Here is a 24,849-nt window from a genome sequence, read left to right on the forward strand (position 1 = left end):
TGTCTCAGCACTCTCATAGTGAAGAACTTCTTCCTAATAGCTAATCTACATCTATCCTCTTGCAGTTTGCAACCATTGTCCCTTGTCCTATCACTGTATGTTGGCAAAAAGTCTCTCTCTGGCATTCTTGTATGGCCCATTTAGGTACTAGAAGGATAATGATGAGGACATTATTAATAAACAGTAGAAAAAATACAGTCAACATCAAAAGATGTTGAGCATAATGCCGTTTATACCTAAACCATTTCAAAATAAATAGCTTAAAATATTTAGTTATCTTTTTGTATGTTCCCTAGACTAATTCCAGGATAGATGAAAAGTGTACATTGCTTAGCACAACATGGACCTGCTATTTCAGTTATCAAGTAAAACTGAATTTTCACAATATATATTCATTCTCTATGATCATAAACATAGCTTCACTAACGTGTCCTCTCCTTTTGGTATAAAATCATGCTATATGTAATAGAAAAGTTTTTTGTATATGAATATGAGCAAAGAACAGGTACTACATTTCTAGAGAAGATGGTGTCATTATTTCACCTCTCTAAGGCACTGTTGCATAACATTGTGCAAAAGAGCAGAATAAATTTTAAGATGCAATCCATGCAACAATTGTTTTTTTCTTTTATGATGCAAATTCACTCTTACTAGTCCACAAATTCAACACTTGACAAATAGATTTTTTAGGTTACTTAACATAAATTAATGGATATTTATTGATTTGTACTTATTTTTGTATTCTAAATATGCTGTGTAAACAATACATCTGCCAACAACCAAGTAGCTTTGAATTTTTTCAGATTACATATCTCAAGCCCACATAAACAATTATTAGTAAAATTTACGCTATATATATTCATTTGATTTATTCACAGCTTTTGTAGTTCTTGTTCAGTATAGTTTTTAATGGAACCTCTTGAAAGTAACACAATTCACTTCAATGAATATTTTTCCAAAAGACAAAAATATATCTCTGCAGCCAACACACTTGTGAAGTTGGAGTTATGAAAAATCTAGCACTCGACTCTTAATTTTCTTAGGCAATAAGATGGAAAGAAAACAGTCAGTGAGCTAAAAGTAAAATAATAGTTTGCAGTATATAAAAGAAAAAAATGGGGAGATTGTAACTATTTTGAAGTAAAATCCACAAAACACCTTCTTAACATAATACTGTTTTACTTCTGTCATGATTTTGATGACTGATATCACTCTTACTGTTATTAAGACTGATAAATTTACCACTTGCAATGTAAGATTAGAGTTGTCTAACTTTTAAAGATGCCCTGGATTTTTTTTTCATAGCATTTATTACAAGAAATACTTAGTTAACTTGATTGGATTGTTTTTCATGTTAGTGAGGCCGTGATAGGTGTCATGAGTATGGTGGAACTTTTTTTTTTTTCAGAAGGCAAAGATAAACATTTTTGGGATGGGTAAATACAGTGATCATAAGAAATATATTTCTATATTTAACTCAGAAAAGAACTGATCTATTTTAATCTTAAAATATACATAGATTTGTAATTCTGCAGACAGACTCACAGAATGGGATAATGCAAAGAATGTAGATTTCACATTTTTAAGAAATTAAGACTTTTTTGTTAATAAGGAATTAAAAACCACTCAGGCATTATGTGAGAAAGCTATAGTGCAAATAAATCTATTTATGAAAGTGAAAACTAATCTTCAAATAAAAATCAAGTATTATGGTATAATGAATAATTCTTTGTGGATCCATGGTTACAAAACAGAATTGCAAGTTGAAAAACACAACCAAAAACCTTAGCTTGCCAGCAGCTAGCATTATGGACAAGGAAAAGGTTAAAAAACCCTCTCAAACTGTACATACTTTATATATGAAGTGTATATACTTTACTCAAATAAGAAATTGGATAAAATAATTCTACTTATTTATAAGATATAAATCTATATCTGAATTATTTAATATACTATAATCTCTAGATGTTTTGATTTATGCAACATAACAAGAAGTAAAAAAATGGGTGTGACTGAAGAACAGAGTGTTTCCATATGTGTATATGTATAAGTATAAATAAACCCTTTGCTATCTAGGCAATACAGACTAAAATATGTTGTAACATAGTTAAAGCAGCTCGTAGAATCTTTACATGAGAGTATTTTCTCTCTGTTATCATTTTTGAAATTTCTCAGAGCTTGTGCGTGTCATGGGCTGTGGTGCAACTAATATGCTGACAACATCCTGCTTTGAATTGCATTCCAAAATAACTAGACAGTACCCCTAGAGGGAACACAGGTTGTCTAAATGAGATAAGCAAATAGATATAGAAAATGCTGGCTTAAGCTTAATTTAAACAAGACAGCAGCGATACTCTAATAAGAAGAAAGTATGCCAGGCATGCAGCTGAAGCACAGACCCCAGTCTCCAGTGCAACCTGTCTTCATGACAGTGGCAAAAGTGGTTCTTGCAAAACATAGAGGCATTTTGGCATTGATCGTAACCATAATATTTCTTTATTATTTCTAAAGATTAATTGTGCATTTCATTCAGTGAGGAAATGATGATAAGGATCATACAGCAAGTTCAATTTGTATGATGTTTACAAAATCTTGTCTTAGGAAGGTCAATTCTACAGAGGAACATATCACAGCTGCTGCACTCTACTGATAATGCATTCTTAATAATTTAAAGTCTTTCTCCTTAAAATGATACGGCAAACTGTGGCTGGTGCATACCTTTTTTATTACTATCTGTTTTGAGGAAATCCAAGGTTGCAGAAGTAACTTGTTAGTAACTTTTTTTTTTTAATCAATGACATACTGACATAAGCAGTATATTCCTAACTTTCTTATGGCTTCTATTTTGTTAAAATAATCTCTTTGTCAAATTCTTGGTGATGACATGGCAGAGACCAAGCAAAAGAAAAGAGAATAACTTCTGATTCTTACATTTTATTTGCAGACTGATAAAAATTGTTTTCAGCTTTTTGCTACTTTTGGAAATTGGGAAACATTTGTCTGATACTTGGGTAGAAAATAAAGAATACATGAAGTGTTATCAAATTGATAAATAGTGGCCAGGTTCATGATTCTCATTGTAAACATAACACATCTGAATTGCAATGGGATTTATTTTATCTAAGTCACTTTTCACAGCATGCTTTAAATCATTCTTTGTCCTCAAGTAAATTTTTCTCACTGATTCAATTTTCCCATTGGGAATATAGGCCCAGCACAAAAACTTTACTATATGGAAATACAGATAAGGTGCCTGAAACGGGAAGCTTGGGGGCTCAGTAGTTCTATAGCATTCCTGCATAGATAGAATCCTAGTCTGAAACCTAAAGGAGAAAACCATATGGTACAGCCGTACTATTATAGGTTGCATGATCTGAAGGCATAAAGTAATTTCATTTTGTGGTTTAATCCCAGCTGGTAACTAAGAACCACATAGTTGCTCACTCACTCCCCACTCAGTGGGATGGATAACTGAAAGGTTTGCTACATTTTGTTAACAACTTTAGAACCTGCTATGATTTGACGATCCAATAGTAATTTTGATAATACTTTCAATAATAACTTCAATTGGACTAAGATATGATATTTAATGAGATAACAAATATCCCAAATTCCTGTAAGGACATGTGGTTCTTGTAACACAGAACATAGTTAATGAAGCTCTTAGATTTTTTTCAGTATATGAAAAAAGTGTCTTAAATGTAAATGAAAAAGATAACCATTTCAGAAGAAGGATCTAAAGTCAGCAACAAAGTATGAAGTTGTATGTTTGTTTTATTTGTTACTCTGAAAGCTGAAATGGTTGTTTACTGTTTCCCTGTACACTAACCTCTGACAGAAATAGTGTGCACAAATTTCTTTACTGTAGAGTAAATATGAAAATAGGACTGCTGTTGCATGCAATTCCCATCAGTAACTTCAGTATTTCTAGGCTCCAGTTAGTTGAGACAATTCCTTTTAATAAAGAAAATTATTTTTGCAGACCATACTATCTTTTTCAAATTCAAGATTTTCCTTTTCTCAGGCTCAAAGATTTCTATGTCCATTTTTCACTGGCAAGATTTATCTCCCAATGTATTTTCTTTTGGCTCTCTAGGTTTGTCCACTCTATTACAGTTTCCTTCCCCATGGACAATAGATATTGTTGTCTGGATTTTCTGTGATTCTAAACATTTTGAATTTCAGTTAATGGTAGTGGATTTAAATAACAGCTCAACATATTCTAGTGTTGTCTGCATTATCTAATTGAAAAAAATGTATCAAAATAGATTCTTATTAATTAGTATTCTTTTTAGTTAAGGTTCCCAAGAAAAAAGGATAAGCATAGTGGGCAGAATCACAAAAACAAAGAATGTTGGAACTAAGTAGTGCCTTCAGTGGAACTGACCTCCTTTCTATCTCTCTTCCCTAAAAAGATGCTTCTTAGAGTGCTGCTGCTACTCTACTAATACTATAAATGTAAAAAGTATGTTCAGGAAGTGCACACACAAGACAGCATGGATATGGGTGTCTATCTTCATCACTTGAAGTATTTTTATGGCACAGTTAACATAGGCTCATTTTGACATTACAGATTCTGTTTTCACATGAAAACTGCTGACTTGAGCAAACTCTTGCATTCAACTCTAGCAAGTAAGCTCACTTAATATTGTAGGCTAAGGGCTGCTTTCTCATGAGATGGTTCTCTAGACGTCTTGCTTGAGGCTGTAGATTAAAACAATCCTTCAGTACCTCTCCTCAATTTGTTCCTCCTCATCTTCTTCTGATCTCTTTTATCCTATTAACATTTCACATGGGAAAACTCAGAATGGCTTTTACCAAAGTGGAATAAACCCCCAGAATATTGAGTATCATACATGAGTAAAAGATACCTTGTTTCTTTTGCTATTCTTGTTACTGACTGATTGGAAAGTTTATGAAAATACTATAAGGCATTTTTTTAAATTACTGAATTAATTGGGAAGAATTTGAAGTCATAGGTGTATAAAAGTTATTTGGAAGTAAAAATAACATTTCCTAAAATGCTCAGAGTGACTTTATTGAAGACTTTTAATTATCTGTATCAAATACATCAGACTTCTTAAATCAGTAGTGATTGCTGTAATAAAAAAGGCTATCAAAAGGTAGTTTTAATAATTGACAAGTGAATATATAAAAATGATAAATATTTTTATTTTGCAACAGGGAAAGAGATATGAAAACATGAAAAGACCATAATGAACAGTGTTTAATAAATATTTATGAGAGAGGGGGGTTGAACTGCTGAAGAGCAGCTCTGCAGAGAGACCTGGGAGTCCTGATTGATAATAAACTAACCATGAGCCAGCAATGTGCCCTCGTGGCCAAGAAGGCCAATGGCATCCTGGGATGCATCAGGAAGAGTGTGGCCAGCACATCGAGAGAAGTTCTTCTCCTCCTCTACTCTGCCCTGGTGAGGCCTCATCTGGAGTCCTGTGTCCAGTTCTGGGCTCCTCAGCTCAAGAGGGACAGGGAACTGCTGGAGAGAGTCCAGTGCAGGGCCACCAAGATGATCAGGGAAATGCAACATCTTTCATATGAGGAAAGGCTGCAGGAACTGGGGCTGTTTAGTCTGGAGAAGAGGAGATTGAGGGGTGATCTTATTAACATTTATAAATATCTAAAGGGTGGGTGTCAGGAGATTGGGACATCCCTTTTTTCTATAGTAGCTAGCAACAGGACAAGGGGTAATGGGATGTAGCTGGAACACAAAAAGTTCCACTTAAGAAAAAACTATTTCACTGTTCAGGTGAGGGAGCAGTGGCACAGGCTGTTCAGAGGGGTTGTGGAGTCTCCTTCCTTGGAGGTCTTCAAGACCCACCTGGACATGTTCCTGTGCAACCTGATCTAGGTGACCCTGCTTCTGCAGGGGGATTGGACTGGATGATCTCTAAAGGACCCTTCCAACTCCTACCATTCTATGATTCTATGATTTAGTGATCATGGTTGAATCAATTATAACATTGTAACTGCATAAGTGCCCTCACTTATGTGGATGATATGTTGGATGGATCCAACTTAAGTTGGATGAAATTATTAAAAAAAAAAAATCAGGTTCACGAATCAATAACTAGTTTCAGAACCAGGAAGTAGTTTCTAAAACAGTTTATGAGAGTATCTCTAGAAGTGCTGGTGAGTACCTTTTAACTCCATTGAGTTTCTTTGGTACTGAAAGAAGTCTGGCACTTAGAAAGCCTGTCAGTGTGGTTTAAGCCCTACAGCTTAATGTTTGCTTTTCAATGCAAGCACCTGTTCAAATGACTTCTACTAATGACCCATTTATGGGTAGTTCTGCATGCTACTATGAAGTATTGAGCACTTCCAGCTGCTAATACTTGTGGAAACAGTGGTTGATTTTCATGCTAAGTTAAACAAAGCAGTGAGTATTTTTGCTTACTTGCAGGTCAGAAGCAGAACCAGAGTTGTCAGTCATCAGTAGCTGGGGAATTTCTATCCCCTGGAGTTAACAAACACAATCGGACTCACTGAAGATACAATTAAGCTTCCCAGATGCAGAGCTTTTTGGAAGACAGTTTGAATGTTGGTTACATGCTTTTAAACTCACAGCTCCTTTCAGTAACAAACCGATTTAATGCATAGCTAGGAATCAATGTTGTATTTGTCTTTGGAAGAATTTTTTCTCTGTTACATGCTTTTATTTTTATATATTTGCAGTGATTGATTGTGTTACATGTTTCAGAGTGAATGAGGGTGTGGTGTTCTTTTCATTTTTGCCTTGTTTTGTTACATTGATAAGGAAAGGTTGCAGTACTTGGTCAATTCTTTAAATAAAAATAAAAGTATGCATGTCTTAATTGAAGAGGTGTGGAGGTACAGTAAACCTGAATGAAAGAAATGTCCATTTATCCTCCCTTTTTAAGGCAGGAAAGGACTAGAGTGATTTAGAAAGACTGACTGCAGGGTGTGGAGCTCTGCCATTTTTACTTAGGGAAGACATACCAGATGTGACAATTGTCCTTTATCACCAGGTGTAGATTTTTTTGATGTGATGGTAATTTTCACTCTAGTTCTGGTTTTAGAGGTTAGAGGATGATTGAACAGATATTCAAAACATTTCAGGTATGTTCCAAAAGGAATACAGTTCTCAAAGCATTTATATCATGAAACTCTCAGCTCTTCTGTTTTACAGATGAATGTATCTTTTTAGTTTTTCAATGTAATAATTCCCATGTGATTTTATGTGTGTGCTCATGGGTGCCTTTCTGTGATCATAGTAGAACTAATACTGATTTTATGGAAGAAGGAAATTCACTTATCTCTTATGAAAGATGTTTGTGTGATTGTATTCTGTATAGAGGGAAAGTTGAAGTAAATTCATAGTGATGTGGTTCCTGGAGTATCTTGGACTCAGAACAAATATAGACAGATGGTGCCAGGGTGAGTTGATCAGAAGCCTGGAGTGTGGATGAGTACTACTGGATACAAAGTCCCATCTATGAATAACATCAACAGATGGTGAAGATTGTCAGAGAGCAAAAAAAAGCAGTCCAACAGAAAGAAAAATCCAGTTTTTATTGTGGCTTATTAGGAGTTTTGATCTGTCACAAACATGATTCAATGATTCAAAAGTTTGAAAGCTTGTCACTAATTTATTCTATATGTCATCTTTTCCTTATCCTTTAGAAAGTTTTACATCTGTTTTTATGTTTCCTGCTTCCACAGCCGATTATCAAGGAGAGTTTTGTTTCAGGAAAGGGATATTCTTGATTTTGTATAAGGATATTGAGCAGAAAGAACTTTCATTCTTTCATCAGGAACACTGTCAGAATTTGTCCATGGATACAGACTGTAAGAAGAGAGTTTTGTAACAGTTGTGGACCTCTCTGCCTCTTATCTGCCAATTATGTACCTAAAAGCAAAACATGTTTTACTGTTTCTACTGCAGTATCCACCAACAGGGTGACATTTGCATGACAAAAATCTGATCAACAGATGACTTTGGGAACAGCAGAATGTTGTCCATTTCAAAATTAAATAGACATTTAAGGTAACAAATATATTACAGCTGTAGAATAATTTTGGTTGGTAAAGATCTTTAAGGTCATCAAGTCCAACCACTAACTTAACACCTCCAAGCTCACCACTAAACCATGTCCCTCAGCACCTCATCTACAAGTCTTTTAAATATCTCCAGAGTTGGGGATTCCACCACCTCCCTGGGCAGCCTGTTCATGTTTCATCATATGTAATGATGACAGCATCCATATTGAATCTCTTAAGAAAATGTTATGCTGTCTGCTCTATTGGAAACCATTCTCTAAAAAAAATACTATCAATTTTGTGACTCCATTGTATATATTTCTTATTTATTACAGTATTAGTTACCTATGTACGCTAAATAAATACCCATTCTTTGGATAAACATGTAAGATAGATGAACTTTGATAATCCTAGGACTGTAACTTTATCTCCTATTGGTGATTTGTTCAAGTATTTGCTGTTAACAGGCTAGCCAATGCCTTTGCCTCTGACTTTACCTTCAGAGGCCAGAGAAAGTTGATATATGTATATATAATCAGGTTTTCTTTTTTTTGAGTGTCCATATTTAAAGAAAAACCTTACTTCCAATGCTGTAAACCTACAGTTGCAAAGATCCTGCTGTAACATCTTAAGCTATATTAGCAGAAAGAAGAATTGGAAATTTATCGGTATTGATATTCCATCTTCTTTGAATTGTAATATCTGATCATTCCAAGATACAGAACACTTGTCTAAAATAGAAACGGCAATTGGATTTTGCATATCTGAGTTTAATTTTTTTAGGTGAAATTGTCCATGTTCTGCAGTAGGAATGATAATAGCTATATTTTTCTCTAATTCATATTCCAGAGTGTCTTCTTTAACTTAGGATAGTAGACTTGTGGAAAGATCATTGCAGTTAAAGATACCTCAGTAAGAAGGGGCAAAGGGAGAACAATACTTTAAAGTAGTATTTTCCTTCTGCTAGAGTCTGCCAAGTCTGATTTGCAGTGAACACCTGGGATGGGCTGAACCCACTCAGGAGTTAGATCTGTAGATCTTACTATCTAAACAAAAAGACTTCTCAGCAATTTTCATGGTCACGTAACAGTATAGTAATCTGTGAGCTGTGCTTCTCAATATGAAAAAATAGAATGCACAGACACAAGAACTATTATACCGGAAAAAAAACATTTGGTTCACGAAGAGCAGAGCCAGGACTTGTTCTACTTGTTTAAGTGCAGTTATGCTAAAACAAATGTGAGTAGAATCTATTGATATGTACTATTTTTCCAAACAGAAGTACTCCAGGAAAAGACTTTATTAAACTGATATTAACATCTTTCATAGAGCTGTCTCTGGGATTGTTCCTGGCCTTTGAGCATCACAGTGTCCTCGCTGCCTCTGCTAGTCTACAGGGCCTACGTCTACTGCACACTTCCACTCTACAGGATTGTAAACAGCAGAGCATGATCAGCAGGCTTACTGATGGCCTGACATTATTCTCTTACAACCTTCATTTATACTCAATAGCTTTGAGATCTTAATGGTTAATTAATAAGATTTAATTAAGAGGTTAAAGGATTTAAATATAGGATTGAATTCTGATCTTCTCCTTGGCACTGATTTTTTTCTGGTGGTTTTGTGTGACTCCAATTATTTGGAAAATTCAAGCACTACCTCTCAGAAATAGTATTAGAGTAACTACTATCTATACAGATTTTGAGACACAAATCTCCCTTTGATCATTATAAAATATTCTTTATCTATAAGGGAGAAATACTGCTTCAACCTAAATAGAGATTATATTTTACTTTAGGGAAGTAAAGTTTGAGTTCAATGCACTTTTTGAATAAAGGGAAGATACAGAGATGGTAGATATAATATGAGGAAAATTGTTACACACCTTGTTCATGCACTTAGAAAAAGTCTCTCCTGCAGGTCAGAAAAGTCTGTCCCTTTGTGAGCTCCTTTCTCATTAAAAAATCATAATTAGTGTTTCTATTAAAATGGAAATTCAAAGACCCTTTCCTTTTGTTTTTAGAAAAGGTTACTTTACCATTATGAATAAAATTTGTGGTTTGGCCCTACTTCCTGTTGTTTTTAAAATGTGAACAATATAGAAAATTATAGTCTTCTGAGGACTGTGGAACTGTTTCAAAAGGATCTCTCCCTATAGTACTGCTAGTAATTTGGCTCCACTGGTGGTATTTTTACAGTAAAAAGCACAACTAATTACTGCCACCAGAACTGATGATGATAATTCAGCACCAAGCATGTTGATCTAGTTTGCAATGAAGCTGAGAGAACTATTTGATGAGCACAACTGAAACTTGCTTATTCTGACTTTCCTAGCATTGCTCAAATTTGTTTCGTGCTTGTTAAAAAAGAAAAATCATCAAGATAGAAACAATCCTGTCACAGAGGTAAAAAGATAGGGGCTATTTAATAATTGAACATGCTCATGAATGTTGTAAACAATGTGGAATGAACTCACTCTAATCATGATACTATAATGTCAGGAAGTGTTACATTTCGGAGCAAGGCAGTCTGACCTATTATTTATCATGTATTTGTTCTGTCTGTGTGTGCAATTGTCTAATAAAAAAGTAATTTTGCCTTTCATAGTAGGATAAAAAAGTTTTCATGGCAACTTAGTTTTTTGGGCATTTCTACAACTACAAGTGTGAACTTAGTGTCTTCCTTCTGTAAGTCAACTGATGATGCAAATAAAGTAATCCGAGTGACTGTGAGAAATATTATCTCTGCTGGAGATGCCCTTTATAAATGTAATAATGTTGCAATGTGCTTAATTGCCAGCAACTGAATTAGCTTCTTTTTAGGATGCATTGGTAAATATTGCATACCTTTAAAATGAAACTTAGTATAAATTAAATAGAAGAAGAATAATTTATGAAAACATGTTAAGTACAAGATGAGCTGTGAAACCATTTGGGAGTGAAATATTTGGATAGAACAGTAATTTGTATATTTTTAATAATGAGGCTGTTAAAGAAACCCAAAGATCTAGTAATGAAAAAGTATATGAGTGTGGCCCAGCTTTCTTTAAACTGATACTAATTAAAATTCCTAACACAAACAATATCAGAAAAAGAAATTAAAATAGCCAATATGCAGCTATACTTCTAGTGTTTTAGACTAATATAACGTTTCTGCTACAAATCATTTCAGTGAAGTGAATCAGGAAGAAACACGTAACAGTAGCTATAAAAATCAGCATGTTTTTTAAATATAAAATGTAGGATGACAGGCTACAAATAGACTATAAAAGGAATTTTTTATGAGAGCCAAGTGATTTAGATTTTGGTTGAGAATTTTTGTATAGAGGATGAAAGTCTATGTAAGTCTGTGTCAACTGTGCATGGAAAGCATCCAAATAAGAGTCTTAATTTTTGCATAAGGCTCATAATAAGGACACTGCAATAACTGCAAAGCAATCTTAACTCTATAAAGCAGTTTTCTGTTATGAAATAAATCATGGGATGTTACTTCTCTTCTGTTTTGCAAGGAGCTCTGACTCTTCTGTCTACCTTATTACCTGAGGGTCTCCTGTAACTGAATGCCTTAGTAGTGTAAGAAATTTTGGTTTCTGTCTGGCATTTTCTGACAGCTAGACTGTGGCAAGTGATGATAGTCAAGAGTGTATCTGATGTTACATTTGGTGTGCCTACTTTACAGCAATATACATACTGTAGATCTTTCCTGTCCTTTGTGCCTTCTTTCATAGAAATTAAGGACAAATACTGGTTATCAGCAACATGTCATTGCTGAAAGAAAGACTCATTGCTCCTATGCACAGCTTCTGAAAACTCCACTGCTGTAAGTCCAGACTGTAGCAGCAGTATGTGATCACTCTCTGCAAATACCTGAAAGGAGTTTGTAGTGAGGAGGAGGTTGATCTCTTTTTCCAGTAATGAATGATAGGACAAGAAGAAATGGACTCAAGTTTTGCCAGGGAAGATTTAGATTAAAGATTGGGAAGAACTTTTTCACAGAGAAATGTTAGTAATGCTAGCAAGAATTGGAACAGGCTGCCCAGGTAGATGGAGGAGTCACCATCCCTAGAGATATTTAAAAGACACATGGATGAGGTGCTGAGGCATATGATTTAGTTTAGTGATGGGCCTGCCATTGTGAGGTTAGTGGTTGGGCTTGATGATCTTAAAGGTCTTTTCTGACCATAATGGTGCCATGGTTCTGTGATATTATGGTATCAGTACAGCTGAAGATTCAAATCATGTATCATAAGATGTCTCTCGTTCATCCTTTTTAATAGTCAGTAAAGCTTGAGCTCATGATGCAACTTCACCTTCAGATGTGGCAGTTCTTAAAGTTCCCTTCTATCACTATGACTGTTTTTCCAAACTTGAAACACAGTTGTCTTTGAGACAATTGTTCTTTCCTACCAGAATTGACAGAAATTGTTTAAGTGAAGTTGAAAGTGTCTGGATATAAAAGGCACACAGAGTGACCACTTAGGTCTTGTATTTTAATAAGTTAGTAAAAAAAATTTTGACCATAATTTTCTGTAGTTTAAAATCTGTAATCTTGTAATTTCTTTTACTTACTATAACTGGGATGAAATATAAATGAAATGACATTAAAAAAGCCCATCTTTAAACATCTTATTCTTCTGCTTAACCACATATACTTCTTGGCAGCCTACTTTAACTGGAAGTTCAACTACTTGATCCTGTCTTCATTGTCAGCTGGGGATTAGTACTTACTGTTTCAGCACTTTACCAAAGCAGCTCCTTTGGGATAATGAGGATTGCAAACACAGGGACAAGGTCCATGGAACTGTAGATAAAAAAAATTAATTGAGGGAATGCATTTGTGGAATGGACTTGGAGAGTTTCCTTGAAGTCAGGCACTCTTTTTCACTGGTGAGGTTAATCTTACTTTGAATAAAACTTAAAATTACCTTGGTGTTGGCCTTGTCACAAGGGAAAGGAGCAGAAGGAAAACTACCACTGTTGTGTCTAATGGCATGGATTTAATATATCTGCTTGATGCTTAAACATTAAAAAGGAGTCCTACTGATATTTCCAGTATAGGTGAAGAAGATATGGATATAGGTGTAAAAATTTATTAGAAGAATAATGAATTTTTCACAGAATCGCAGAATCTTAAGAGTTGGAAGGGTCCTCAAAAGATCATCTAGTCCAACCCCCTGTCAGCAAGACCACCTAGAGTAGGTCATAGAGAATAAAAAATTTAACAAAGAATGTTTACTTTAGACACAAATGAGAAAAACTTGATGGGAATTGATAGACTCAGTGGTTTAAAGGAGCTCTTTTACAGATTTTTTTTTTTTCTAATACAGGAGCAGCTAATGAGAATGAGGGAAAAATAACCTATTATAATCATAAAAATATTTGTGTGAAAGTGGTGTAAACAGTTGTTGAAAATTAGGATTTGAAGATATTCAAAGGCCTAAAGTAATTTCTATCTGGAGTTATGAAGGAAACTTCCTTACTTGTAGGCAACTAGTCTTATAACTTTGAGTTATGGAGAAATTAGTTAGCTTTGTCTGAATCATTTGGCCATGGTTAAACTATTATAAAAATGTGATATTCTTTTATTTTTAAGTGCCCCTCTTCTTTATTATAACTAAATAGGAGGGTTGAAAGAGATCTAGATGAACTGGACGTGTTACTATATTCTGCTTGTTTAAACCTTAATAGGAACTTTACAGCTTTGTATATGTTACGAATTGTGAAAATACAATAAACAATTCAGTTAAAGATTTTTTTAGCAAGAAGAAATAATAAGTTCCCAAAATATCAGTTCGCAAATCTTGCAACTAGCTTGAATGACTGCAGAAAAAGCAAGAAACAAGTATCTATGGTTCTGAGGAAAACTGGAAGTAACAAGTACAGCCAACAGTTACCTGCTGCTTTTATCCTTGATATACATATTGTCTAGCTTTATCTTGTTATCATTAAAACCACACAGAAATATGGTAACATTAATTGGGTCAGCCTTTAGTTGTCCATATAGTAATATATTTCTTGTAACCTTGCACAGGATATTGGACTTAGCTATTCTTCACTGCTACCTTGTCAGGAAAGAGCAACATCACTGCTTCTAATAAACAAAGTTAAACAAAGGCTGCAGTTATATTCAATACTGAGAATTATAAACAGAAAAAAGTAGACAGATAAGGTAATCCTGCCAGTTCCAGATGGAAATTTTGTCTAGCTGGTGTGTAACTTGATGGTTCATTCAGAGAGTCACATCCTACTGAGCTATTAAAATATGTTTTTCCCCACATACTTTCTTATCTTTTTTTACTGAGTTTCTGAAGGTATTAAAATAAACTAGATTCAATGATGTGACTTCATCTGTAGTCACAAGCTTATTTGGGTCATACCAGCTTAATTAGTTAATTTATTATAACACCAAGATGGAAAAAAAATTGCATTTCCTACCTAAAAATCTAGCGTGGAGTTAATTTCCCCCCTACATTCTTCCCTTGAATAGATTAAAAAATTTGAGATTATTTGTACAAAGTACAATGAATCACATAGAAGAAACTATGAACTGTTTTGGGATAGTTTTAGATGTTACCATTCCTGCGTAGATTATGGGAGGCTAGAATTGAGGTCTGGCAGAAAAGAAAATTTAATTCTCTTCGATTTCAAGTAAATACCCAAATTAATTTGGTGTGGGTTTTTTTTTTTCTATCTTCTGCTTTCTAGACCTATATCTGAGATATAAAAAAAAATTAGTGAATGTTTAGCTAAAATCAAAGTTTATCAGGAGATCAAATTAAGTGCCTCAAATGAAAAGACATCTAATTAAAAATTTCTGACTAGCTCTTTTCAATATCTTGGATTTCTGCCAGTGATTCTAAATTTTGAGGCATAGATTAAAAAGTAGTAGTTTTACTCTACAGTTGTGTTTTCAAATGCTTTTCTCAAAATTTTTTTTAGTAGAACTTTTTTAGTTTATGCTCAGACATTTGATTGAGGTAGATGGCTTTGAAGTTAAACCTACTGATAGTAGAAAATAGTTTATTTTTTTTTGTGGAAACAGAGAAAATAGTACATCAATTCTAATGAGAGAGGAGAGATTTCATTTTGCCAGAAAGAAAGTTAAAAATGCTGTGAATTAGATGAATGTTTGTAGAGATCTCTACTGACATCTAGTTTCTGTCAATATTTAATTTTCACTGACATGAAAGCTGACAACTCTGAATTGTAAATGGCATCAAGGCTGTAGATGTGTTGTCTGCCTGGGAATGATAATCCATTAAACAGAATTAGTTGTGAGATTCTTGTTTGAAGTTAGTCTTGAGTCTTTAATTGCTTAATAATTTATCTGCTAGATTTAAAGCAGAATCATGGACTTCTGAGGAAGAGTTTTATGTGATGCCCTTTCTATTTCAGTTAAATACTGGCAAAATTGTCATTTTGCAATTAAGGAAAGTTCTGTTTTGCATATGTAGAAGTTTATTATGCTTTGCTGGCCATTGCATTACATGGAGCTGGAAAGAAATGTGAAGTCATTGGTCAAATTTTGAGTTAACTTTTCTCACAATAATGTATAAAAAACATGAAGAACTATTTTGTTTTTTTTTTTTTTATCTGTTGGTAAAAGTTAGGTTGTTTTGTTCTTCAGCACTGTTGAGCCAAAATGTTGTTATTGAAAATACGTTTCTACTTGTGTTTAAGCGTCATATTTCTTATCTTATTCCACAAAGCCATTGTCAAGCACATAATAATTTAAATGCTCTTTGAGGGGGATCTCTGAACCAACTTCCCACTCAAAGGATGATCATTACCAATATTAGTTCAAGACAGATGGTGCTTTGTTTAGGTGACTTTTGAAAACCTGCAGGGATAGCAACTCCACAGTCTTTCGGGACAATGTGTTGTAGTGCTGCATTGCTTGCCTAGTGAAAAACTTCTAATGTCCAACCTGACCCTCTCAATGTGCTATTATAGTGCCCTTTGCCCCTTGTTTTGGATTTGTGACAATGAGGAAGAATTTGTCTCTGTAATTTTTCATGTAATTTTAAAATAGCTAGTTTCAGGCAGGTCTTAGATCGGTCCTTAGTTCATTCCTCTTGACTGGATAGAAAAAAGCCAGATCCTTTATATCCCACCTGGCAGATTACATGCTCTAGGACTTTGAACTTTTTTGGTTGTTGACAAAATGGACTTTTCCAATTTGTCAACATGTCCCATGAACTGTTGGACCAGAATCTGGTCATAATTCCAGGTAATATTCCAGGTGCAGCCTTGCCAGTGCCAACTAAAGGGAAAAATAACTTCACTTTATCTGCTGCTCACACTCTTCCTAATGTAGCCCCATATGCAATGTATTCTATTTCCAATGAGAGCATACACACCACTGACCTGTAGCCTGATTTGTATTCTGTTTTCCAGGGTTTCTTATCAGCAGATCTGATGTTCAGCCAGTTGTTTTCTGACCTCTACCAACACGTCGGGTTATATGTATAAAAAGAGTATCCATTTAGAAAAGATGTGGGTGTACTTGGTGATAGGTTAGCTAGCATTATTGTAAAAGCAGAAAACATTAAGTGTTTAATATATTACAAGGAAGAGTGCTGTAAATTACCAGATAGTCATTGCCAGCAGATGAGAAAATCTTTGAATGAATGGACTGAAAGTGAGTAAAACCTTTCTAAAGCATGGATTCCAGCCACATTCATGCTCCATGCCTGGGAATAACAAATGAGGCACAGGCTACAATCAGTAATAAAACTGTGAGAGAAGTGTAGCCTTGAAATGAGAAGTGGCTGTTATGCTTATGTCTGGCCTCAACATCCTGGATACTTTCTTAACAGTCATCCTTCGAATGGCAAATTTTAAGCAGAGTTTGGAAATTTCAGAAACATTCAAATGAACTTTTTAATGGAAAGAATGGCTTTGGACCTTCTTGTCAGTTTTTTTTTTTTTTTTAAATGCTTAATGTTTTGTGGGCAATTTCTGGAGGAGAGGAGAAAAGAAAAACTACTGCACAACACTAACAGATGTCAGGCTACTGAACTTGCTTTTTCACTTGCCTTTGGCACCAGCTCATGGATCATGAGAGATGCATGGATTGCTGCTTTTTGATTCATATTGTATTTCATTTCCAGAAAGGTATGGGAAACCAAGAATAAGTGTAATTAAATTAACTTCATTCCAGAAAAAAGCTAGTATTCCAATAGAAATGTATTTCTTGACATTGATGAAGCAATCCAAGCTCTTACAAACAGTTGCTTTTAACACTGAAAAGTCCTCTATACAGCTGCCTTGGGTAGATGTTTTATAGTACAAAACATCTTGACTAATCGTATAAGCCTCATGAACTTCATCACTGTAACTTCCAGCAGATATGAATGTGATTCAAGGAACTCATTTTCACAAGAGATGAAAATTAGCAGAACTTAAGTATCAGTTTTCCAGCCTAACTTTCCATTATTGTCAAGTCTTTGCATAATCTCATACCAACTTCTCCTTTTCCTCAGAAATGTCTTTTCCTGTATTTTTGGCATCTGTGGAAAAAGGGAGATTTTTTTTTATCAGTACAGGTAAATGGTATGTGCTATTGAGGCCATGATCAAAATACACATATTTAAGGGTTACAGATATGCATTGCTGAGTTTTCTACTGAAATATTCTGCTCCTGTATGATTTGATGTAATTATCTGAGTTTACAAGTAAAAAAACCCTATAATACCTAAGATTTATATTATGGATAAGCATTTTGGCCTAAAATGCAGCTCATCTAAAGAGCCTGTTTCTTTCAGTCTCACAGTATGGATCTTGGCTAGTTGCATTGACAGAGTAACTGTTATTCTGGAGTATAGGGACTGGAAATTGTCTTGGGATACCTGAACTCAGTTCCAGGCTCTGCAATTTGCCTTGGTACTGGTTACCTTCATTTCCTTGGTAACTGAACTGGTGAGCCTACTCTGGCCGAAAAAATTGGGTTTTCTTAGAAATGTACATATTACAATTTTTACTAAATGTGTTTCAAATGCAGTGCTATTCTAAACACCTAATTATTACTTCTTGATATTAGTTCAAATTTTGGCTTAAACCCTTGCAGGCTAGATTATTAAAAGAATCCCTATTATTCTATAAAAGAGATCAGAAAGTTTTTTATGGACTTCCTAAAATAAAGACTCTGTATTTTGTTTCAAGTATGCATATTCATCTTCAGTGGTTTGGATCAGTACGTAGAACACATATCCTGTGTAACTGATTATTTAATAGATTTTTTGTCTTCTGTGTTTATTTTTTTTTCTGACAGCTATCAATGCATGCAATATTTTTCTTGGAACAGAAAAGGATTTAATAATGAACTGGTTTGGCAAGTGATAAGTTGTTTGCTACTATAACAAGGATTTTAGAAAACTATTCTTTATAACATTGAGGAGTTTATACTTTGAGGCAAAAGTTGTGACCTTTACATAGATTCTTGTGCCCAAGAGGAACAAAAGTGAAATTATTTCAGTACATGAAGTTTTAAGAACTGGCAAAAGGCTCAAGCTTTTTATGCACCAGTGAGACTGGTAAGCAAATAATCATACAAACAAAGGCTGTAGATTATAAGGAAGGCACAAAGCTGAATGTAACCTAAAATAAACTTGACGTTCAGCAAAGATAATATGCTTTAAATGAAGAATGCGAGTTTGGCAAAATTAGAAGGCAAGCAAGGTCTCAGAGATTACATGTGTTACTGGTGGAAATGGGCCAGACTACCAACTACTAATTATATGCTGTTGTCAGTGTAAATGGTTGCAATGTGACAAGCTTCCAGATTTCCAAATTTTTTCAACTTCATTCAGATTTTTCTTATTGGTAACTTGTGTCCAGCCCCAGTCAAGAAAGAACAAACTCTTTCTTAACCAGTGAGAAGGAAGAGGAAGCCACTACCTCTGACTCCAAAGCTGCCTGTTAGGCCAGTGATGACCCTCATGTCCATCCTGTGGAGGCCAGACACATGACCCGTCTCAGTGTTCTGCTACATGCCAGAAGGTTCTGTAAGAATGTAGGGGAGAAGGGCTGATATTGAGAAAAAACCATGCAACTGCTATGTTCTGAGGACAGCGTGTGGATTCAGTATTGAACTCAAGTGACAGGGTCAGGTAGATTAGAAAAATAGCACATAAACAACATGAAGTAACCCTGAAGTTCCCTCTCTGGAAAAGGGTCAGTGGCAGCTGACACATGAACCTGCATTTCGGTATGCAGAGGAAGAGGCACACCTCCAGCCTCCTGTCTTGTGTGATGATGGGGAAACTGCCTGTTTGTTCCTACAACTCCTCTCTGATATAACGGAAAGCATATTCTTAGTGAAGTTTTCCTGAAAAAACAAAGCAAATCCCAGCAGTTCTTACCATACTTGTGACTATCCATGATAAATAATTGAGATAATTTTAAACTGACTCAGAGTAATATTTGTTTTGGTAAGAGCCACTGACACTTCTGATGAAATAATTTAATATAATGAATTTATATCTGAATGACAGAGATGGACCTTATCAGTGCTTAGAAATACCTAAAGGGTGGGTGTCAAGAGGATGAAGTGACACTTTTCTCTGTAGTACTCAGTGAGAGGACAAGGGATAACAGGCATAAGCTGGAACGAAGGAAATTCCACTTGAACGTGAGGAAAACCATCTTTCCTGTGAGGGTGAGGGAGCCCAGGCACAGGCTGCCCAGGAAAGTTGTGGAGTCTCCTATGGAGGTTTTCAAAACCCACCTGAATACATTTGTGTGTGACCTGATTGAGGTGAACCTGCTTCAGCAGGCAGTTGGACTAGATGATCTCTGGATCATCAACCTTTACCATCTGTGATTCTGTGATATGAAGGATGTATTTCTGAAGTAAGGAAGTTGATCTCCTGGATTTAGTTTTTATTCCAGGAGGTTATTCATTGTATCGTAGGCTTCATTTAATGATCTCATCTCAAGAATCTTCAAAAGGATGATTCTAAAGAAAAAGAAATCTCTTTTGCATTTTTGAATTTTATCTTAGCATATTTTTTAATATTTCATAGAAAATGCTCATTTTTGGGGTCCATTCAGATTTATTTTACATCTGTTCAAAGTGCTAAAGAAACTTCTTAGATTAATAATTTTTAGATAGCTAAATTTCAGCTGTCTTCAGCTGCAACAAGAGCTAAAAATTTATAACTTTTTACAATGAAAATTCAATATTATATGGCATTACTTACCTTCAGAAATAGTAGCTCTGAGAAAAAAAATGCCAAAATACAATGTGAAATGAAGTAGCACTCCTGAAAAAGTCAGTGTAGTTCTGTATGCACAAGGCAACTGACTATGAATGTGCTCCTAGTCCATTAAAAATGGAAGGCAAAATCCGTGTGTGTATCTCAGACTACAGTCCCTGGATTTTACACCTGAGGTAGTCTTCTACCTTACAATTGGCATAAGATGGCAATACCTACATAATGATATGAATGGCTTACATGTTTTATAATTTGTTAAGCTGAAATAACTTGTTATGGACTTGCACTCAGTGTTTGAAAAGTTATTGAAAAGGATTTTAGAATCATTATTCTGTGCACTATTTTTGGATAAATGAAGATAAGTCATATCAAGAGAAGATATTTTCAACTGCCTGATAGAATTAAGTAAAAATATACTTGGAAGAATAAATTATAATGATAAATTAGATTTTTTTTGATACTGTTAACCAGTTTAAAGTCTAGTGTCATAGGCTCTTGAATCACTCAGTCCATGTTTCCTAGTGTTATGTTTGCAGCTTACAGCTGATTGCATTATAAATGGACTGTGTGCTGCATGTTATCAGTGTTGGGCCTCCTCCTAGAATTTAGTTATGACAAAAAAATAATTCTTGAACATTACACTTCTGGGGCACCTTGAATTAAATGCATTTGCTTTACTACAGTATTTCTCTGATTTGTGTTTTGAAATTGATACAATTTAGTTATTTCAAAGTATTTGTGGGCTTAAATAAAACAGCTATTAATAATCTCTTTTTTTTCTGCAGAAAATTACATCAGCAGTTTGAAATGTATAAGGAGCAAGTGAAGAAGATGGGTGAAGAATCACAGCAGCAACAGGAGCAGAAGGGTGATGCCCCAACCTGTGGCATCTGCCACAAAACAAAATTTGCTGATGGCTGTGGCCATAACTGTTCATATTGCCAAACTAAATTCTGTGCACGCTGTGGAGGAAGAGTGTCTTTACGATCAAATAAGGTATGGAATCATGAAAGTTTAGTAACTAGCTTCTCCTGAACTCAGTATCTCATATTTGTTGTTTAAACATCCAAATCACATAGCTACTGAAATGAATTTCCTTAAAGGTTGTAATGATAACTACTTTAGGGGCTTTTAAGACATCTGTCCTCAGTTCAACTGATTTCCATTTGCAGATGGATTTGTGACTATGGCTTTTGAGTTAATACACACCACATTTCTATTAACAGGCTGATGAAAACAGAATTCTTTGATAAGAGAACTGAGTCTTTATATGGAGTCAGGGATGTATATCTAGTCACCTGGTGGTTCTAATATGGAGACACCAATTATTTAAAGTTAGAGCAAGAGTTTATTTCTGTTCTCTACACGGTTACTGTAAAATTAATGTTAAAACAATGTATGCAATATGTTATGGAGATTTAATTTTTTTATTATCTATTATACATATGCACACGTCAAGATATTGTAAGGAAAAAAATTAAGTGCACTAACAATATAGAGTTACAGCTAGTATGCTGGTGTTTCTTGCATAACAACAGGTTAAACAGCAATCTGAAGCTTTACAAAGTTGGATCATCAAGTAAAACATTCAGCAAAACTGAAGTAATCAATCATAGAAAACAGTTCTGAGATTAGTTTAAACAACATTTTAAATAAAATGGCCACATTCAGTACACATCTTATTCAGAGTTTGACAGATACTTGTAGAATATTCATAACAATACTCATGACATCTTATGCTAATCTTTTGTGGAAACACATACAATAATTTAATATTTATTAATATAGTAATGCTTCAGTATAATTAGTTTCTACGAATCTATTTTTTCCTTATTATGTTAATAGTAAATACCATGCAATCTACAAAAACTGTCTTTTTTGGAAGACAGGAGTCAGTTATATAACTAATACTTAATTCTTTGTCCAAGATTGAAGGGTAGGCTTAAATTATGGACACAAATTCACAAAGTATAAAAGAATCTTCCATTTCCTGATGTTTAAAGTAACCAAGATTATGAGTAAATTGCTCAAACTACCTTGGATTTTGTTATGGTAATTAAAAAATTTTTGCCTTTGGTAAGCTCATATATTTTATTGCATTTTTATGTCTAACTAAATCATGTTGCTCATAATAAGACTTAGATTAATTTCTGTATTAATTTCATCTGAATATGAAAGGCAATCAAGAGAGTCATTATGTCTACATGGTTGGAAACATAGAAAAAGTGCATTAGGAGAAAGATCTCATCCTCTAATGAAACAAACTGATACATCATTTGGACTGTCATTGGGACAGATCATGTGAACTCAACAGAGATTTAGCTGATTTCTCTTGAAATTCTTCAACACTCTCTTAGGTTGATTACTTCTTCACGATCCTTAACATAAAAAGCTTTTTTTACTGTCTAACCTAAAGCTGTATTTCTGTGAGCTGACTTTTTCATCCAGTATTACAAGTCTGTTCTGCTAGTCTTCTCAGCTGGCTTTTTTTTTCTGCTAATGTTGAAAATTTAGTGTGATAAGCTTTTCTGTCTCTCAATCATTTATTTTCTAGATAGTTTATGAATATGCTGGACAGAGCATCCCTAGACAGATCTCCTATGAGGCTTCACTGGTGATACCTGTTTTGGAAAATGCTGACCACTTTTTCATGTTATTTTCTTCTTGTCTTTTCATGAATTAAGTTTTCTCATTGATAAATTTATTCTCATTCTGTGTCAGCTGAGATTCTTTTAAAGCTTGGAAATCCAACTCAGTAGTATGAATCAATCCTGTTTACTTTCTCTGTGACCCCTTGAAGGAATTCTAATACATGTAACAGATACAAATTTCCTGTACTAAAGCCATACTGACTTTTCCACATTTTATCATAATTTATTCATATGCTTGCTAATTTTATTTTCTATTTTTAATCCTACAGTTCTGTCTGATGTGGATATCAGACTTGTCTATTATTCAGTTGATCTAACACTATAAATCTTTAAAAATGCTTAAATTGGTGTTATAGTTGTCATCTCTTATTTTTCTTGTCAATGAAAGCCTCTATTACAGTTAAGAGGTATTCTAGACTTGAGATGCTTTATCCTGAATATGATCTCTTTTAAAAAAATTGTTACTGCTTTTATAGTTGACTCACTTTAAAGCTTCTCTTTCTGAAATATCAGTTTGAAGTATATCCTTTCATTCATTCTGCATGAAATAATATTGTATGGTATCTCTTTAATCACTGTAAACATAAATGCAAGGGATTCAATTCAGGGACAGACTGTGTCAGTCCTCTATTTATGATCTCCTATATGTCTATATACATTATTCCAAGAAAATTATTTTTGGTCTGCCAGAATTTACCATATTTTTTTTTGTTTTGTTTTCCTTAATGAATACAACTTCAGCTTCTTGAACGATGACTTCTACTAACTTTCTGTTTAAACTTTGCTAAATCTTATTTTTCTTTTCACACATTTTTTGATGATGATATATGTCTGCTTTAGACCTTATATAAGGTGATTCTTAAACTGAAATGTTCTTTGATGGACCTGTTTGAGCTCTTAGTGACCTTTTTCATAATGTCATATTTCAAGCCAAATTCACAGCATTTACACCAGATTCTGCTAAATAGTTTAGTACAGACCAGTGTTAGCAGTAAGCATCTCAGAAAGTGTAGATCCAAAGAACACTTTTGCAAGTCAAGAGGAGGTCTACTGCTTGCATGGTTCATGGTCATGAGTAGGAGCAGAGTGTGGAAAAGTTCAGCTGTTGTCAGAGTATTCAATTAGGATTATCAAGATGACTGGATCTTTTATTCCTTTTTCAGTTTTGTTACAGTGCCAGAAATATAGACATTTGTGGTGATTTAGCCCTGGCTGGATCCAAATGCCCACCTAGTTGTTCTATCACTCCTTCTCCTAAACTGATAGGGGAGAGAGAAATTTGTTATATTTGTTATATAAGAGGTTTGTGAGTCGAGATAAGGACAGGGAGATCACTCGGCAATTAGTGTCAGGGCAAGACAGACTGTACTTGGGGAGAAAAGGTTTGATTTATTAATGAACAATCAGAATAGAGCAGGGTAAATGAGAAATAAAACCATATCTTAAAACATCTCTCTCCTTCCCAGGACTCTCCTTACTTCCTCTCCCCCAGTGGCGCAGGGGATGGGGGATGTGGGTTACGGTCAGTTAATTACAGATGGACTTTGCCGCTGCCTCTTCTCAGGGGGAGGCCTCACACTTCCCACTGCTATAGTGTGAGGTCTCTCCCGATGGGAGATAGTCTTCCATGAACTTCTCCAGCATGAGTTCTTCCCACGGGCTGCAGTTCTTCATGAACTGCTCCAGCATGGGGCCTCCCACGGGGACACACTCTGCCCCAAAGTAGGTCATCTACAGGGAGAACAGTCCTTCAGGATCAGACTGCTCCAACGTTAGTCCCCCACAGGATCACAAGTCCTGACAGCAAACTTGCTCTGCTATGAACTCCTCTCTTCCTACAGGTTCTCATGTCCGGCCAGGAACTTGCTCCAACATGGGCTTCCCACAGAGTCACAGCTTCTTTCAGGCATCCATCTGCTCTAGTGTGGGGTCTCTGCTCCCCAGTGGTCCTGTGTGGACTGC

General features: G+C 34.9%; 1 protein-coding gene across 24 annotated transcripts in view; it reads left to right on the forward strand.

Moving 5' to 3' along the window:
• The window catches only part of RIMS2 (regulating synaptic membrane exocytosis 2), a 466,103-nt gene that overhangs the window by 71,624 nt on the left and 369,630 nt on the right, over positions 1 to 24,849 (forward strand). For all 24 annotated transcript variants that reach the window (XM_061995371.1, XM_061995382.1, XM_061995378.1 and 21 more), the window contains one exon: positions 21,022 to 21,232. In XM_061995371.1, coding sequence (XP_061851355.1) covers positions 21,022 to 21,232 — 211 coding nt within the window. The remainder of the gene's footprint in view (positions 1 to 21,021; positions 21,233 to 24,849) is intronic.

This window comes from Colius striatus, chromosome 4 (assembly GCF_028858725.1).
Source record: "Colius striatus isolate bColStr4 chromosome 4, bColStr4.1.hap1, whole genome shotgun sequence".
Lineage (NCBI taxonomy): Eukaryota > Metazoa > Chordata > Aves > Coliiformes > Coliidae > Colius > Colius striatus.